Source organism: Callorhinus ursinus, unplaced genomic scaffold (genome assembly GCF_003265705.2).
Source record: "Callorhinus ursinus isolate GAN/ISIS: 27379988/994484 unplaced genomic scaffold, GSC_fseal_2.0 scaffold6, whole genome shotgun sequence".
Lineage (NCBI taxonomy): Eukaryota > Metazoa > Chordata > Mammalia > Carnivora > Otariidae > Callorhinus > Callorhinus ursinus.
The window spans coordinates 46,580,006-46,597,387 of record NW_027397068.1 but is presented as its reverse complement, the minus strand read 5'-3'; the positions used below and the strand labels follow the sequence as shown (position 1 = coordinate 46,597,387).

The 17,382-nt window shown below is 39.5% G+C and overlaps 1 protein-coding gene across 7 annotated transcripts in view; it reads left to right on the top strand.

Annotated features, from left to right (window-relative positions):
• Nucleotides 1-17,382, top strand: part of ARHGAP18 (Rho GTPase activating protein 18) — a 187,239-nt gene that overhangs the window by 165,241 nt on the left and 4,616 nt on the right. For 4 of the 7 annotated variants that reach the window (XM_073893913.1, XM_025865348.2, XM_073893917.1 and 1 more), the window contains 3 exons: nucleotides 3,156-3,362; nucleotides 4,179-4,319; nucleotides 16,501-16,625. In XM_073893913.1, coding sequence (XP_073750014.1) covers nucleotides 3,156-3,362; nucleotides 4,179-4,319; nucleotides 16,501-16,625 — 473 coding nt within the window. The other 3 variants (XM_073893916.1, XM_073893914.1, XM_025865359.2) reach the window with 3 other exon arrangements.

The window sequence follows — 17,382 nt, the reverse complement described above, 5'->3', positions numbered from 1 at the left end:
TTACTGGAGTAAAATCCCTGCATCTCTACAGGAGAACTTCCAAAGAGTTATTCCCTTTACTAAGTCAGGAAAAAAAAAATCTTGTGCTTCACTGATTGTTACATGCTGAGAAGGCTGCATTAAGTGTTGTTTTGGAGACAGAGGCCAACTACAGAAAGGGTTACATTTAAACATTGTGTGACCAGGGTTGCTGCGTAAGGGCAGATTGTGGCTGAAATAGGACAGCGTGGAGACTGATTTCCAGTCTGTCAGCTATGTCCTGACACAGAGCCCTGAAAGAGAAATTTAATCCATGTTTTTCTTATTCACATAGAGGTAACCTGTCTGTGATGGCTCTGTGAATGACCAATATAATATAAGGCAGGCATTGAATGGCACAGATTTACTTAAAACATGTCTGCATTCAAATGAGTTCAAATATTTGTGAGAGTAAACACTTATTCCAGTATGGTTTGTATTGGGGCAAGGCTGGTCTACAACTCAGTTTTGGAATTTGCCTTCAGAGTCCCAGGCACACTCTTTTGAAAATTCTGTTTGAAGAGATATTGTCTAAAATTTTAGAAAAGCTTTAATTTTTGCATATAAGGTTACTGGGAGTATGGTTTTATAAATCAAGAGGGAAATACTTTTTTGGAATAAAAAATTGGGAAATGCAAAAAAAAAGTCAACTTAATTAAGTAATTAAGCTTTATTTGAGAGCTTAATTAGCTAACCTTGAATGTTTCAAACAAGATTTCTAATAATAGAAACATTGAAACAAATGCCATATGTACAAGAAAATAAACCATTTACATTTAGTTCAAAGTGAAGGAAAACTCTGTCAGAAGGTAATTTTAGGAAGCTTAACGCAAACTTCTCCAATTTTTACGAGCCTAGTGCCACTCTTTCATTTGCTGTTTGGAGGACCGGAATCACGTGTATAACCTTTGTAGACTATTATAACAACACATCGAAGGGTTAGGAGGCACTGCGTTCTACTAGCACCATGTCCTACTTTAAGCCTAAAGAGACAGATGTCTGGGCAAACTGCTTGACCGGGATTTTTTTGACCTTGGATTATTGTATATTTGGATCATGAGCGTAACTATTTTCGACTTGGAGGAATAATGAAGACCAGTATTAAGATATCAGTGAGGGATCCATGTTAATAAAATTATTGGTGTTTATCTATTTTTATTTCTTTTTAGGAATTTAGCTGTATACATTGTCTTGCTCAATCCTGGCAGGCTGGGAGATTAGTATTTCTGTTTTACGAGTAAGAAGACTTTAAAGGGCAGAGATGTCAAAAGTTTACCCTAAGATAAGTAACCGTGCTGGGACTCAAACTGGTTTTCAGGGAGTGGGTCCAGTAAGACTTATGTAATACCAGACTAGTGATAGATACTTTTTTTTTTTAGAGGTGGGGGAGGGGCACAGGGAGAGAGGAGAGAGAGAATCTTAAGCAGGCTGCATGCCTCGTGGAGCCCAACATGGGGCTCAATCTTATGACCCTGAGCTGAAATCAAGAGTGGGACACTTAACCGACTGAGCCACCTAGGCGCCCTGATACTTTTTTTTTTTTTTTTAAGGTCAATTCTTCTATTTCAGGTAAAGAGAAAATATGTCTGAAGATGAAGTGCTTTCAGCAAGGGCCAGGCTAACTTTTATTAATTTCCTATCTAAATACACAGAAACACACACATTCTAATATTATAGTAGTGGTTTGAATAATCTTATTGCATATGCGCCCCACAATTAAAATGGTTTATTACCTAATCTCTATAATTTATGCTTTGTAAAGAAAGAGATACACTGGTCCCTGAATAATTATTCTGGTCTCTGGAACAAAATTAAATTTTTTTCCCCAAACCTCACTAGTTAATCTTTTGTCCTCATTTGAGAAGGTATTGTTACTGTATAACCTTATGGTTGGATTACAGTTTAACTTTCTGAGAGCTGTACCAGAAATTAGATACATAAATCTTATTGTTAGATACTGAGGCTGTGCCTTAGTTTGTCTCAAGTGTTTGAAGTCTACATAGCAGCTAAACTTGATTTAAGATCCACCTGTTAACACAGGAATTTTTTCCCCCTAAATCTTGAGAGAGATGAACAGTTTCTTTTTCCACTTCAGTATAGTTTATTTGACCTCTTTCAGGTTGGGATTTTAATTAAATATGAAAACATGATTCTCTTTATAGTTAAGAGTTCAGAGACAAAAGCCAGATAGACCTTCTCCACCATTTGCTAGCTCTGTGATCTCTGGTACATTCCTTAAATTCTCTTACACCTTGTTCCCTCATCTGTAAAATGGGGCTAAGTACAGCCTCTCTCTCCAATAATGCTTAGTGAGATGGTATCTGTGATGTGCTTAAAACAATGCCTCACTCATAGAGAACATCGAATGCTTGTATCGTTAGTGTTCTAGACCAAAATTAATTCAAGGAAGAAGGCAAAAGAAGAACTTAAAGCCTTAAGTCCTGTCAGGAAGGTGATACAAGTTACCTGTGGCTGTTACGGAGGGCAGGCTCAGAGGACACAGGAGTGTTGGCAATAGAGGTAGGAACTGGGTGGTATCACAAAATGAGCATAAACCAGCCTGTTCTGGTGAGAAGTTCCTTTTTGTTTGCTCATTCAGTTTTTAAAAAACTTTCTTCTCTTGGTCTCTCTTCATCCCCTCTTCCTCCACATGACAATCTCCATTCTTTTTAGAATTCTTGTCAGCCAGCTATTGAGTACCTTAAAGCAAATGAAACTGAGCTTAAGTGAGCCTTTCTAAGGGGATTTTTTTTAAAAAAAACTCCTAAAGATAAAAGTGAAGCACTTCCTGAAGCAAGTGAATATTTGTAGGATGTTTGAAACTGCTTTTCGGTGTTCCGTGGCTCTGGTAGGCTCTGTGTCTGATGCTTCTCCCTTCCTCTCCCCACTGCCTAGTTCAGATGTGTGTCCTGTCTGCTTCATTCCCCTGTGCCATAGCCCTTCACAGAACAAAGCACCACCTCAGGGTGCTAACCAAATGGAGAAACTTTGATGGCAAGGCCCATTGAAGGTAGCTAGCCGACTGTGGTTATTATGCACAACTTATTTGTTTTTAGCTAATAAAAATCCCAGACGGGACAGTGCTTTAATCTCTTATCTTCATGAAAACACAAATCTCAGAGTCATTTCTGTTTCAGGCCCTGCTTGAATTTCTCCAAAGAGTAATAGACAATAGAGAGAAAAATAAGATGACAACCATGAATGTAGCAATGGTCATGGCCCCGAATCTCTTCATGTGTCACACGTTGGGTTTGAAGTCCAGCGAACAGCGAGAATTTGTCATGGCAGCTGGGACAGCTAATATCATGCACTTATTGATTAAGTATCAGCAACTTCTGTGGACAGTAAGTATATATTTTTAAGCTCTTTTAATGAGTGGTGATATCTAGCTTCTAAAGTCTTTTTAGAAAGGTTAGATTTTCTATAAAAAGTGAACCAGTAGAGGTGATTTCAAGTGCAATTAAAAAATATATATATAATGTCCATACACTTGAAACTAATATAACACTGTAAGTTAACTACACTGGAATTAAAATTAAAAAATTAATGTCCACTTATTAAATCTCAGTTTTTAAAGTACCCTCATTATTTCATTGTTTCAATTTGGTAAGTCCTAAAATATTTTATTTTTGCTAATGTAATTTCTGAGGATCACTTTTTCCTAGGTTATTGCTAGATCCCCGTCAGCTTTTATTGATTGGTGAGTTTTTCTTTGTTGTTTGAGGTGAGGCTAGCTGGTTATCAGAAGGGACTGCAGGTTAGCTAAAGGCTAGGTTGTTGACAGGTGGCTTCTAAAGGGACCACCTGTCAAAAGGTGGTGGCCCCCCCATGCCAGTCACCCCAGGAAGTCTCTAATCTTGGCATATAAGGCATAGAAGATGGCCACTATGTCCTTGAACTTTACCAAGCCTCTTTGTGAACCTCACTTACACAATGGGACGTAAATTACTTCATGTGCATGCTCTATACTCATGGTGAATGAATAATACGATGCATTTTTTTGCATATTTAATGAATAGTGCATGTAAAATAGTATAGTCTTATGAAATGGACAAAACCTTTACTTCCCTCCACATTTAAAACATAAAGATCATTATTTCCATAGTTCAAAGTGGTGCCACTTCTTTTTCCTCCCCAAACTTAATTTTATTTCTCCGTAGATTCCCAAGTTTATTGTCAACCAAGTGAGGAAGCAAAATACTGAAAATCATAAAAAAGATAAAAAAGCCATGAAGAAATTGCTGAAGAAAAGGGCTTTTGACAGAGAAAAATACGAAAAGCAAGATAAGAGTACAAGCGATGTAAGGAAAACGTGAAGATATGTATTTATGCAGATTTCAGTATTTTTACTATCACATGCACGTGAAAGAGTTTCGTATGTTTCTGCAGTAGTAGGACTTTCTACACACTTCCTGGGCCCTGGTACTAATTATTAAGTTAAAGGCCTCAATAAGGGTAACTGTGCTCCTACCAATGATCAGTATTAACAGTTGCTCAGGTGTTGGTGACTCAGCATATGAGCTGTTAATGGGGAACAAAGGAAAATAACAAGACCAGAATGTCTCAACACACACTCACCCACACACACACAAAAGACTCCGTGGAGACTACAGTTGCCCACTGAATGTGTGATCTCTACGCAGCAAAGAGTCCCTGTGTGAACCACTGATCTTTTTTCTTCAATTTTCTCACCTGTAAAATGGGGAAAAATAACTAACTCAGATAAACATATAGGTCAGTGGTTGGTTATGCTTAGGATCCTTCCTGGGTTTCAGTAGGTACAGAAACGGTTCTTCATTGGATCACTAGAAGAATTTGGTGAGATTTATGTTGGATGAAGAAGATTAAAATATTTCAAAAAAGAAACATCTAAATATCAGCATTTACAAACTGCTATAAGAATATATTAAGAATTCGGTTTAAAATGATAAAATATACGTGAAAACACATTTATGAAGGGAGTTAGCAAAGCTCTAACTTAAGATCCTGAAATGAAAGGGTTTCTATTGTTCTCTTTACAGTGGAGACAACCCCCCCCCCCCCCCCCCCCCCCAACTAGCACCACCGTTGAGGTTACTCAGTTACATGCTGACATCTTGTGGAACAATGTGGAAATGCAATTATCAGCTTGTGGGGTTTTTGTTTTTTGGCTTTGGCCTACTTACAGATCTAGTAATTGTAAAATACACACACACACACACACACACACACATATATGATATATATTCTATATTATGGCTCTCACCATTACAAAATAACATTTTTTGGCATGAAATGTTTTTGGTCCATTTTAAGTATCTTTAAGAACATAAAATTTAATAAAAGGGAATTGTAGCTAGTGTTATATATTTTTGAGAAAGGGTTTGATATTGTCATGGGTTAGAAAGGATTTTTGGCATACCATTTTTGTTTAACTTAGAACAGTTTATTTCATCTAAAACCATTATAAATATGTGAATATTATCTTTGTAGCTCTGCTTATTCATATTAACTTAGGTGACTTTATAGCCCTGTCTTTTATAGTGTGATTCTCTGAGGTACATTATCTGAGGAAACATTTATGCTGTACCTTTTAAATAATAAAACCTTAGACAAAATAATTTAAAGGTTGTGTTTTGGAGATGAAACGTTGACATGATTTTGTTATTTACAGAGAATTTGTGTTAACTTGGATTTCTTTAGTTTGTACTTTGGGCTGATTAGATGAGAGTTGGTCTGAGAATTATCTCTGTACTAGTTAGAAGCCATATTGTCATTTTAAGTCTTGGGATTTAAACCTGGATTTTATCATGTATTAGTTATTACTCAGGGAGTAAGCCCTGTAGCCTGGGGTACCCTGGGCTACGAAACAGGAAGTGAGCATCAGAGAGACTTCACTGGGAAGTAGAGCTGAGATGTGAAGAACATGTAGGTGTTATTTAGGCAGCAGATTGAATAGAGAGGTCTCACTAGCAGAGGAAGCTTCCTGGCAGAGTGGTAGCCCCTAGGTAATAATGACCCATGATGGTGGTTCATTGGCCCTGTCGTTTTGGTTGAAAAATTTTAGTCACTTGCCAGAATTTTGTTCAAGGTACTGTCATTTGATTAGGGAGAATAACAATACACAGAAAACAATTACAGAACAACAGCGACATTGTTGGATGGAACATGGGCCATCTACTTTGTGATTGGCCGCCCAATCCCATTCTGTCTTATTAGTTTGTGTTTCCTTACTTTCCCCCCCAAATCATTTGAATGTGTAGCATGAGATTACGGAGCATAAAACTGCCTGGGATATTTTATTCATTTCCCAAGCAACTATTTAATGGATGGCTCTCATGTTCCAGGCACTGTTTTAGGCACCTGAGAGACATTATTAAACAAAATAGGTGAATATTGCTGTTCTTGTGCAGCTTAAATTCTGTAACTAAAAATTAATAAGTAAATTCCATAATATGTTAGTATGTGGTTAGTGCTCTAAAAATGATAAAAATAGCACAGAAAAGGAGAATTGAGAGAGGGAGCCCCTTGCGATATTCAGTTGGGTAGTCTAGGTATTATTTGTATGAAGACGTGAAGGAGGGACAGAGAGCCAAGATGGATGTATTTCTCAGGAAGCACAGATGGAATAGTCTGTCAAAAGCCTTTTGGCAGAAACTTGCTTGGGGTATTTTAGGACCAACAAGGAGTGCTTGTGACCCAATTGGAGCTGGCAAGGGGAATGGCGTTATGCGATGAGATCACATGGACCATGGGACCAATAGATTATATAGGGCCTCGTAGGCCATCTTTAGGAATTTGAATTTATCCTGAGTGCAGTGGGGTCATTGCAGGATTTGAGCAGAGGTTTGAAGATCTATGTTTTAAAATGTTCCCTCAGACTATTGTGTTGAGAATAGACTGCAGGAGAGCCAGCATAGATGGGGAGACCATATAAGAGGAAGAGGTTCATGTCTTAATCCAAGTGAGAGACCAGGATGTTAGCCCTGAAGACGGCGTGGTCAGGCAAGACAATTCTGTGACTTTGAACTTAGAACTGTTGGAATTCCTTCAAGTTGAAATGATACGAGTTGTAAGAGAAAGAAGTAAAAAGTGACTCCAAGGGATTTGGCCCAAGAAACTGGAAGGATGGAGTTGCCCCTTCAACAGAAAAGATCACAGTTTTCAGTTAGGGTGTGTTGAGTGTGAGATTTGTGTTAGAAAAGTAAGTAGGGATGTTTGAGGGTATTTGGTGGGAAAATTAGGTCATACGGGCCATTGAGGTGCATGGTGGAGCAGGGGCAGAAGGAAGACCAGATTGGGTCTCTAGGGGGAGCCAGGCTTCTATTCTGAGGAATGTCTTGACCCCAGGAGTTACAGGATTATTTTTGCATTTTTTTTAAGGTTTTTATTTATTTGTCAGAGAGAGAGAAGGAGAGCGAGCGAGGGCGCAGCAGGGGGAGTGGCAGGCAGAGGGAGAAGGAGGCTCCCTGCTGAGCAAGGAGCCTGATGCAGGACTCAATCCCAGGACCCTGGGATCATGATGTGAGCCGAAGGCAGGCGCTTAACCTACTGAGCCACCCAGACATCCCTGTATTTGCATTTTAAAATCATTGCTGTGATGTCAGAAGAAGGAAAGTTTGCAGCAGTGAAAAATAGGAGGTTATGTAGGAGGAGATGCCAACTAATTTCATTGCTGATGGGAGCACATAAATTGGTAGAATCCCTCTGGAGAGCAGTTAACATGCGGTAAAGGCCTGAAAACCTAGCTCGTTTTATTCAGAAACTCCTTCAAAGGGAGTAATAAGATGAACGTGCAGAGTTATCCTTAGGTTCATTGCCATATTCTATATACTGGCCAGAATTAGAAATAGTCCAAAAGGATACAGTCGGGCACATATGTTAACAGCGTATTTATGTAGTGAAATATCATGAAAATCCAAGTGTATATATTGACATTGGAAGATATTCCTAATATGTTAAAGAAAAGTTACAAATTAGTGAATATTGCCATATTTGCAAGGGTAATAATTATCATGGGGTCAGGCATGGTGCTAAACATTTTGTAAACATCATCTCATTTAATATTTACAGGAGTTTAATTGAAGTATATGGTATTATTGTCTCACTTTTTATAGATGAGGAAAGTGAGGATCAGCAATCTTAAATAACTTACTGAAGGTTATCTAGATAGGAAGGGGGGGGGCTGGAATTTGAAACCAAATCTGGGTCACTTTACTCTTAACCTCTGTTTCCTTATAGGGCACAGAAAAACTGAGAAGGATATGTACCCCGGTCCTGGGCTAATGTGTAGTAATACAGTGAACATGTATTACTGTCATTATTAACATGGGTTTAATAGATAGCTTTTAACACAGTCCTGGGCCATGCCAAGACCCAGCAGTGGGAATGGAGGGAAGTGTTAAATGCGAGCCAGGAGGACCCACAAGATGTGGAAACTAATTGGATCTGAGGAACGTAGAATGAGGAGAAATCTAGAATGACTCACTGATTTTACCTTGGGTGATTTTATCATTGAGAGAAGCCATTAAGGAAAAGGAACAGCCTTTGGTGAGGTAGTCAGTTTTTGACATTTGTAGTTGACTGGCTTGTGTGAAAGTACTTTGGCTACATGGGCCTGAAGCTCAGAAGGCAGCCAGAGCTGGAGGTGTGCTTTTGGGACTTGCATAGAGATTTCCCTTGAAGCCAAAGACACCAATATTTTGGTTGTGGGCCTTGGGAGAGGAGCTGGTAAAAGAGGCCAAAAATAATAGGAAGTCAGAGGAAGTGAAAGATTAAAGCATCTTAGAAGCCCAGGGAGGGAGGCGAGGTTGGTAAATGAGCTTGGTTAGTGGTGCCCCATGCTAGAGGGAGCTTGAGTAAGGTTAACACTGGACAGAGGTCCAGTGAATTTTGCATTTGAAAGGTCACTTCTGACTTTCTCCAAAGCATTGTCAGTAACTATTGATGGAAGAAGCCAGATTGGCAGGCATTGAAGAGGGAAAGACAGACTGTAGATCGTGAAAATTCATCAAGGTAATATTTTTTAAAGCATTCTGTATGCTATTAATGATAACTGTATATAATCAGGATTCAAGCTATTGAACATGATTGACTAGATAAATTAATAGTTTGAACCAGGTTGTAAGGGACACAATCTACTTAATAAGACAAATGTTTTTAATGACTACAGCATATTAATTGTTTGATACAAATGTGAACTTCTTGAGTACTAAAGACACTTCAGTTGCAGCGGGAGGAAACACTTGGTGAAAACAACAAAATTGTAGACCATTAAAAATAACCATTTTGTGATAGCCTTCAACTTGCGGTTGGGATTGATATTACACACACACACACACACACACACACACACACACACACACACCACACACATCAGAAGTCGTGTGGCTTGAGGATATAGTTCTAGCTCTGCCATCAGCGAGCCCTTAATGACAAATCATTTTATCTCTCTGGGCCTTACTTGCCTCTATAAAATGAGAGGTAAGACCAGATTAATGCTATCTCATCCAAAGTATGCAATAGGGTTATCTGTAGTAGTAGTTTTTTTTTTAAGATTTTATTTATTTGACAGAGAGAGACACAGCGAGAGAGGGAACACAAGCAGAGCGAGTGGGAGAGGGAGAAGCCGGCTTCCTGTAGAGCAGGGAGCCCGATGCGGGGCTCGATCCCAGAACCCCGGGATCATGACCTGAGCCGAAGGCAGACGCTTAATGACTGAGCCACCCAGGCGCTCCTATAGTTGTATTTTTTATAAAACATGACTGGGCCACTCCCTGGACCCAGAGTCAGAATCTCTCAGAGCCGGAGCTTGGTATGTATATTGTGTAAAAACTGTAAGTATGATTTTTCCCCCCATTTGGTATGTATGTGTGTGTAAACATGTATTTAATTGTATTATGGAATTTTTCTTACCTATACATGAAAACAGAGTAGTATATGAACCCCATAAACTCCTCACCAATGATCAAACCTATTTTTCTAATCTTGTTCTATCCTGTCTCCCACACCTTGTTTCCTTTCAGTATTTTTTTTTTTTAAGATTTTATTTATTTAATTAACAGAGAGAGACACAGCAAGAGAGGGAACACAAGCAGGGAGAGTGGAAGAGGGAGAAGCAGGCTCTCCGCTGAGCAGGGAGCCCGTTGTGGGGCTCGATCCCAGGACCCTGGGATCATGACCTGAGCCGAAGGCAGATGCTTAATGACTGAGCCACCCAGGTGCCCATCCTTTCAGTATTTTTAAGAAAATCACAGACTTCCCGTCATTTCACCCGTAATTACCTCAAATCGCATCTCTGCCTAATAAGGGTCAAGGGTAGCTTTGATGAGCATCTGGTTATGAATTGCTGAATCATGTCCGTTTCAAGTCCATTTTGGACTTTGATCGGTATGATTTTTCTACCATCATTCTGACTCACCTTTCAAAGTAAAGGGAAGCTGTACATTTGTTTTTTAAGATTCATTTATTCATTTGAGAGAGAGAGAGAGTGCATGAGCAGGAGGGGCGGAGGGAGAGGGAGAGAGAATCCCAAGCAGATTCCATGCCCAGTGCAGAACAGGACGTAGGGCTCGATCTCACCACCATGAGATCAAGATCACGACCTGAGCCAAAACCAAGAGCTGGAAGCTCAACTGATTGTACCCGTTTGGGTGCACCTTTATGAGAAAGAGATTTTGTGAAATAAGCCAAGCTCTTCCAATCTTCCCTCATTTGTAGAGGGCGTGTTCCCTGTGTTCCCTCTGTGGTTTAACTCAGGATGATCTCATATCACACCCTTAATTTACAGTTGAGGAACTCAATTTTTAGAGAACTTACATAACTTGCTAAGAGGCCAAGATGATCTTGTAACATTTTAACATTTAGGGCTTTGTGCATAGAAAAGAAATCTATTGCTACCATTTTCTGCTATTCTTCTCCAGAAGAATCCCAGAGTTGGCAGCAGTGCGGTGTAGATTCTGGGTTGTTTATAGCCAGGGCTGCATGTCTTTGGTCACAACTCTGTTTAAATTCCATCTCTGGTTTCATTTAACAACTCTGACCCAGACCATCATTGCAGGTATTGTTTAAAGCATCTGCTTTAGGTCTGGAAACAGTGTCTGGATCTACTTGGGGACTCACATGGAAAATCAAATTATAGTATCAAGCACAAAATCTTGTTTCTTTTTAAGATGTTCTGTGACTTTTTTTATAGTGCATAAAAAATACCAATTAAAAGAGAAAAATATCAGAACTTAATTTCATTGTAAATTAAATGCATATTACTATAGAAGTTATTTCAGGTTCTTCTTTAAAAGTCTTTGAATCTGAGCTGGATAAAAGTTTAAGCATTTGGATGATAAAGAGCTGATTATAATCAGGACGTAGGCCGTTCAAGATAGCAGAGAATGCCTCTGATATTTCCACTTCCAATCAGACTAAGGTGATGCCATTTTTGTTAAAGATACCTTGCTAAAATGTCCTTGTTTAATTTCCTAAAATATGTGTTATATTCTTTTTCTTAGGGAAATTATATTTCCAGTTGGCCCTTTTGAAGATAAAAGATTTTTCTGTAGCACTAAAAATGTCAGCTTTACATTTAACTTAGCTTTTAATGAATAAAAGAAGAAATTAATATCTCTTTTAAAGGTCTGACATTGAATTTCTAATCTAGAATGCAAAAATATGAGCAATGTGGTGTTTATCTACATGTTTCGAAGAAATACTAAGATTTTCTATTTAACCAAATAATAAATAATAAAGTCTTGTTTTTAAAAATATACTTTAGTTCAGTATATAAAACATGTGAGGACCATATGAGATTATTTTCTCCATTATAAGTTTTCGTATGCATAAGAAACTACTATTTTGTAAGTTGTAAAATCCTTTGTGACTAAATTTTGATGGTGTGTTAGTGAAATACTGCTCTTCTCCAGTCTTGCTGTACGTCACATAACTTGAGCTCACCAGCACACCAAAAATAAATACATAAAAAAAAAAAAAATAAGAGACAGAGTCACAGCTGTTAAGACAAAAAAAAAATGTGAAATAGGAAGGTTACAAAGATGATACTGTTCACAGATTCAGTCATTACTATGGCCCAAGTTAAGAACAGACTGGCTTAATGATCAGGCATGTTGTGTCTATTCAAAGCTTGGCAGCTCATTGTAATTAGTGTACTTAATAGCTTGAGTATTTGATACAGCATGATTCTGGAGCTTAATAGTAGTTGTCATAGACCATTTAAACTAGAGCTTTGGCATTATTTATTGTTTATCGTCTTTAGCAAATATCATTTGGCCACCCTTGTCAAGATATGCGGAAAAAGTTTCCAGAAACAACTTCTAAACTCTCCATCTTTAATCATTATATCTACCACTTGGACGCATTTCTTCTCCAACAGTGAAGGGCATGGCAGATCCAAAGTGAATCAGACTCTTCTATGTATGTATTATTGTGAGAATTTGGATGGGATGTATTACTACAGAAATGAACACTTCAGAATTGTTCCTGTCCTATACACTCATGCAGACCCACATACACACACATATACGCACCCACACCCTCCCTGCTAGAACAGTCTCCTGAGTTGTCAGGGAGTGTGGCCGGTCAACCCAGGAAAGTGCTGTGTGCCATTGTTGGTCCAGAGAAAAGGGTTCCACAGGCACTGATACCCCAGATCTCTACAAAAGGAGTCAAAATAGTATAGTTAGTAGTTCGGGAAGGGGCTAAAGCTGATCCAGACCTGGCCTAGCTTCACCTGCTCCCTAAGGGGAGGACGTGAGAAAGTGTAGTTTCATAGCCAGAAGGAACCTGACCCCATGCCGCTTCCCATCTGCTGGCAAGAGCCATAACATGGTGATTACCTGACATTTCACATACACATGAGAACTCTTGAGTGTCCTCAGAAGCTAGTCCCTGAACCTCCTCTTTCCAAACTCTGGAAGAGAGACTCTGGATTCCTGTGTCATGTGGGCTGCACTTGGGTGTAACCCGCAACACTTACACTGACCTCAGTGCGGTGTTTTATAAAGGAGCGTGGTTGTACTCTCGAAAGCACGATCTCCGAACTCAGGTAGAAGGTGTAGACCATGGCCACAGTTTTAGAGGCCTTCAGTTGTTCCTGAGGGGTCTTGTGGGACGAGTGGCTGCATCCTCAAGCAGGTACATGCAAATGCTATGACTCCCTGCGGGAGTTAAGTGACTGAAGTATTTCTCGTAACACCTTTAATTCCTTCTGTCCTCTCTTCTCTCAGTAGTAGAGGAAATACCATGCCATAAATGGAGGCAACTTGTTTCTTTTTTTTTTTATTTTTTAAGATTTTATTTTTATTTATTCATGACAGAGAGAGAGAGAGAGAGAGAGGCAGAGGGAGAAGCAGGCTCCCAAGGAGCAGGGAGCCCGACGCGGGACTCGATCCCAGGACCCTGGGATCATGACCTGAGCCGAAGGCAGACGCTTAACCATCTCAGCCACCCAGGCGTCCGGCAACTTGTTCTTTTAGAAAATGTTCCTAAGATGGCCTTTTTGCTCTTTAGGAAATACATGTTGGCATATGTTATTTTATTCTAGAGAAAAAACTAAAATGTTAGCATAGCATTCTTGGAAATATTTTTGAGTGATTCATCTAATCAATAAATATTTGCTAGCTGACTCCAGCTGTGACTCAGCTATGTGGTGTGTAACTAGAATGCAGGTGTCATATATTAGAATCCCATCATAAAAGAGTTTCAATGGAAGGAAGAGATTCTTTTTGATTGTGGATCATGGAAGGTTCTATGGAGTTTGATGTATTTGAGTTGGGCCTTGAAATGTTAATAGAAGATATTACAGAAGAGAAGTAGAACATACATAAAGATAGGAAAGCTTGGGTGTTTGTAGCAAATTTTGGTTGGCCTTTTTAATCCAAACAATAGAATATACCACAGGAATAGTGGTGGAAAAGGTAGGGAGCAGAGAAAGGTTATCATATCCCTGAACTCTCTGGCAGTGTATTATTTTTCTGGACCATTTTGCTTTTGTAACTCATTTCTTATGGACCTATATGTAAAAACTTAATTATCATCATCTTACTTCACCATAAATGTCAGCATAGATTTGCCTGCCTTTTTGATATTTTAGGGTTGGATAAGATGTAATTATGGGGACAGTTTTTGTCACTATTATTTTTTGCTCAAGAAAACCTGCATGTGAGGATATCTGGCACTATGACTTGAACAGATTTCCTAACTTTCTTAAATGAGCATAAAGTATTTGGGTGTCTGCAAACCCCAGCCTGCCATTTGGGGCCCTCCATAATATAATCATAATAGACCAAGAGAAGCCACAATACCAATAATTGTTTCTTTTTTTTTTAAATTTTTTATTGTTATGTTAATCACCATACATCACATCATTAGTTTTTGATGTAGTGTTCCATGATTCATTGTTTGTGCATAACACCCAGTGCTCCACGCAGAACGTGCCCTCTTTAATACCCATCACCAGGCTAACCCACCCCCCCCAGAACCCTCAGTTTGTTTTTCAGAGTCCATGGTCTCTCATGGACCAATAATTGTTTCTTAATTGAGGGGACAAGGTGGATTCGGGTTTTGCGGACACAGGCTCTGTGCTGCAACTGTTGCTGTTGCAATTTTACTCCAACATTCGTGTTGTCTGCCCGCTTATTGTTTTCCACCTCCTATGAGGAGACAGATAGGTGAGGCCGGGCCAGCAGATAGAATGACCAGAGTGGGATATAGGCTAGTGATGAAACCCAGGGGAACAGGGCATGTAGCATAATCCCTGAGTTAGAAGATACACCATTGATTTAATACCTGCTGTGAAAGAAAAAAAGGGCACACTGCCATACAAAATGCCCCATCCATCATATGAAGCAGCTCATTTTCCAATGTTACAAATGAAAATAAATTGTCACAGAATCCACTAAAAAGGTAACTTAGATTTGCATCCTAGGGGAGAGGCAGAGGTGAGAGACTAGATTAAGTTATCGGACCAAAATATATGCCCCAGAAATTGAAAGTCAACAAACTAAGCCCAGGGCCCAGGCTGGGTGGGAGGGAAGCAAGCGTTGAGGGGTCTGGGAATGGGTTGGGATTGGGACGTCCTTCAGGGATGGGATTGAGCACATTACCCCCAGGAAGAGAAGTTGAAGGACACTAGGAACACGGTCCCTCTTCCAGCAGGATGGCGAGTGGGCAGCCTGGATGCATTGTCTGTCTTTGGCTGGAGGGAGTGCTCCCTGGCCCTTCACTGAGTGCTCAGGTGAGGGCAGCAGAGTCTCACACGTTGGTGTGAGGCCCTCTGCCATGTTTCCCCAGGTGTAACAGGTGCTTGCAGCCCTTTGGGGAGCAAAGCCATGGTCTTACACAATCCCACACTTCCTTGTATGGCCTTCTATGAGTATCACTTCTTTGTTATTTTCACACTACATTTCACAGGTTACTGAGAAGCAAGTATAAATCTTTTGGAGGCACCTACATCTTGACGTGGCCTGATTCTAAAGCCATGTTATTTTTACTGAACTTTGAAAGAAATCACATTAATTCCATTTATGGTATATTCGTGCTTTATGTTGGGGTGGGGGATAAAAGCACGAATGAAAAACGATATTGTGAGCACAAAAAATATTGTGTACTAAAAGACTTGTGTCTTATCTCCTAGGTAAGTAGACCTAGCACGATGCTTGGCACTCAGTCAATGCTTAGTAAATTTCAGTTTAATGAAACAGGGTTTTGTAATAGTTAAAGCATTAGCTTTAAACATAATTTGTGCATGCTGTTTGTCCTAAGGTCTGTTCGTGACATATCGTTGTAAATAATAAATTACTATTTATTGTGGTGAATGATTAGGAATTAATTAAGCCTAATATTTTGAATGTCATAGCTGATATTTTGATATTACAGTCCTTAAAATCTTTCACTGACATCTCACCAGCTATATCAACAGTTCTTAACATCTATAGGCAAAGGATTTAGAATTGGTCATCTGAAGTTCAAAGCGTGTGGTCACAGTATCAGCTTCATAGCCAAGTGAGAAGCAGATGCAATGCAGATGTATAGAAAAGTATGTTTCCTTTTTTTATAAAGACGCTCAGGAACAAAAATTTCCGTGAAATTTGGTCCATGCACAGGCAGATTTTTAAATTGCATACATTGCAATCGCACACAAAGTAACTTCTTTCTGATTCAATTTCATAAATTGCTACATGAAGAAGCACTCTCTGGTAGATAATCCTCAGAAATCAGCACTTAATATGGCAGTAATGGTTATTGCTGTCATTCTTTACATCTTTAAAAATAATTAAGCATTACTGCATAGGCATTAGAAAGTTCCCCTCTCACCATTAAGAGGATATTTGAGGTTTGAGGTAATTTAGCAAATTACATTATACAGTAGTTAAGGGTTTTACGTAGTGGAGTAGACTGCGTGGTAATTGAGCACACTTCCCGTATAACGCACTGTACAGGGTTCTGAGCCGCGGCTGCCACCAGCTTGGCTCCAGTGTCCTCATTGCTTTGCAGGCCGACGTTCCTCAGGGAGTGATTCGAGTGCAAGCTCCCCATCTTTCCAAAGTTTCCATGGCAATACAGCTCACTGAAGAACTAAAAGCCAGTGATGTGCTTGCCAGGTTTCTCAGCCAAGAAAGGTAGAGGCCTGTTTTGTTTTAATCGTTGCATGGTATAATTCACACGCGCGCGCTCTGTCTCCTTCCCCCTTTAAAAAACACACACAATGAGGGGTGATGGGAAGTGCTTCAGAATTTTGTCTTCCCAGCAGAAAAGAAGAGCAGACTTAGTAATTAGACGGTTGGAATGGGCTGCGTTCCTGTGAGGTCGTTTATGGGCAAGTTGAGCCTGTGGCGAGCAGGATGTCGGAGCTTGCCTTCACTGTGCCTGCAAAGGGCTTGGCACAATGAGAGCACTTGATATTCTTTCCAGAATATGCGGATTGGGGGTGAATTACTGTGTGGGGGCTGTTAGGAAAATCACTAAATAAGATACAGTGGGATTAAAACAAAGAAACAAAAAGTACAACTTTTTCTATGAAATAAAATGAATAAAGAGAAATGCTTAAATTTGAAAAGCAAGGTCTGAAGAATTGAGAGAGGACAGCCAGTCCCTGGAGCTTTGAAGTCCCCTGGACACAGAGCACACCATCCCCGTTAGGGACAACCAAGCCTTCTCCTCTGTTCTGGTGCTGATGGGGTAGGAGGAGGAGTTCTCTGGAAGCTGTTGGCCTCCCTCTGATGGTATTAGAGCATACGCTTTCTGAGACATCTTACACTATCTTTTCTTAAATTTTAGAGGTTTAACAAGTGTGTTGGGTTTTCAGTTTTTATCCTTCTAATTCTTATTTTTTAGCTAAAGTTATTTTAATGATTTCCACCTCATTGAAAATTTTTT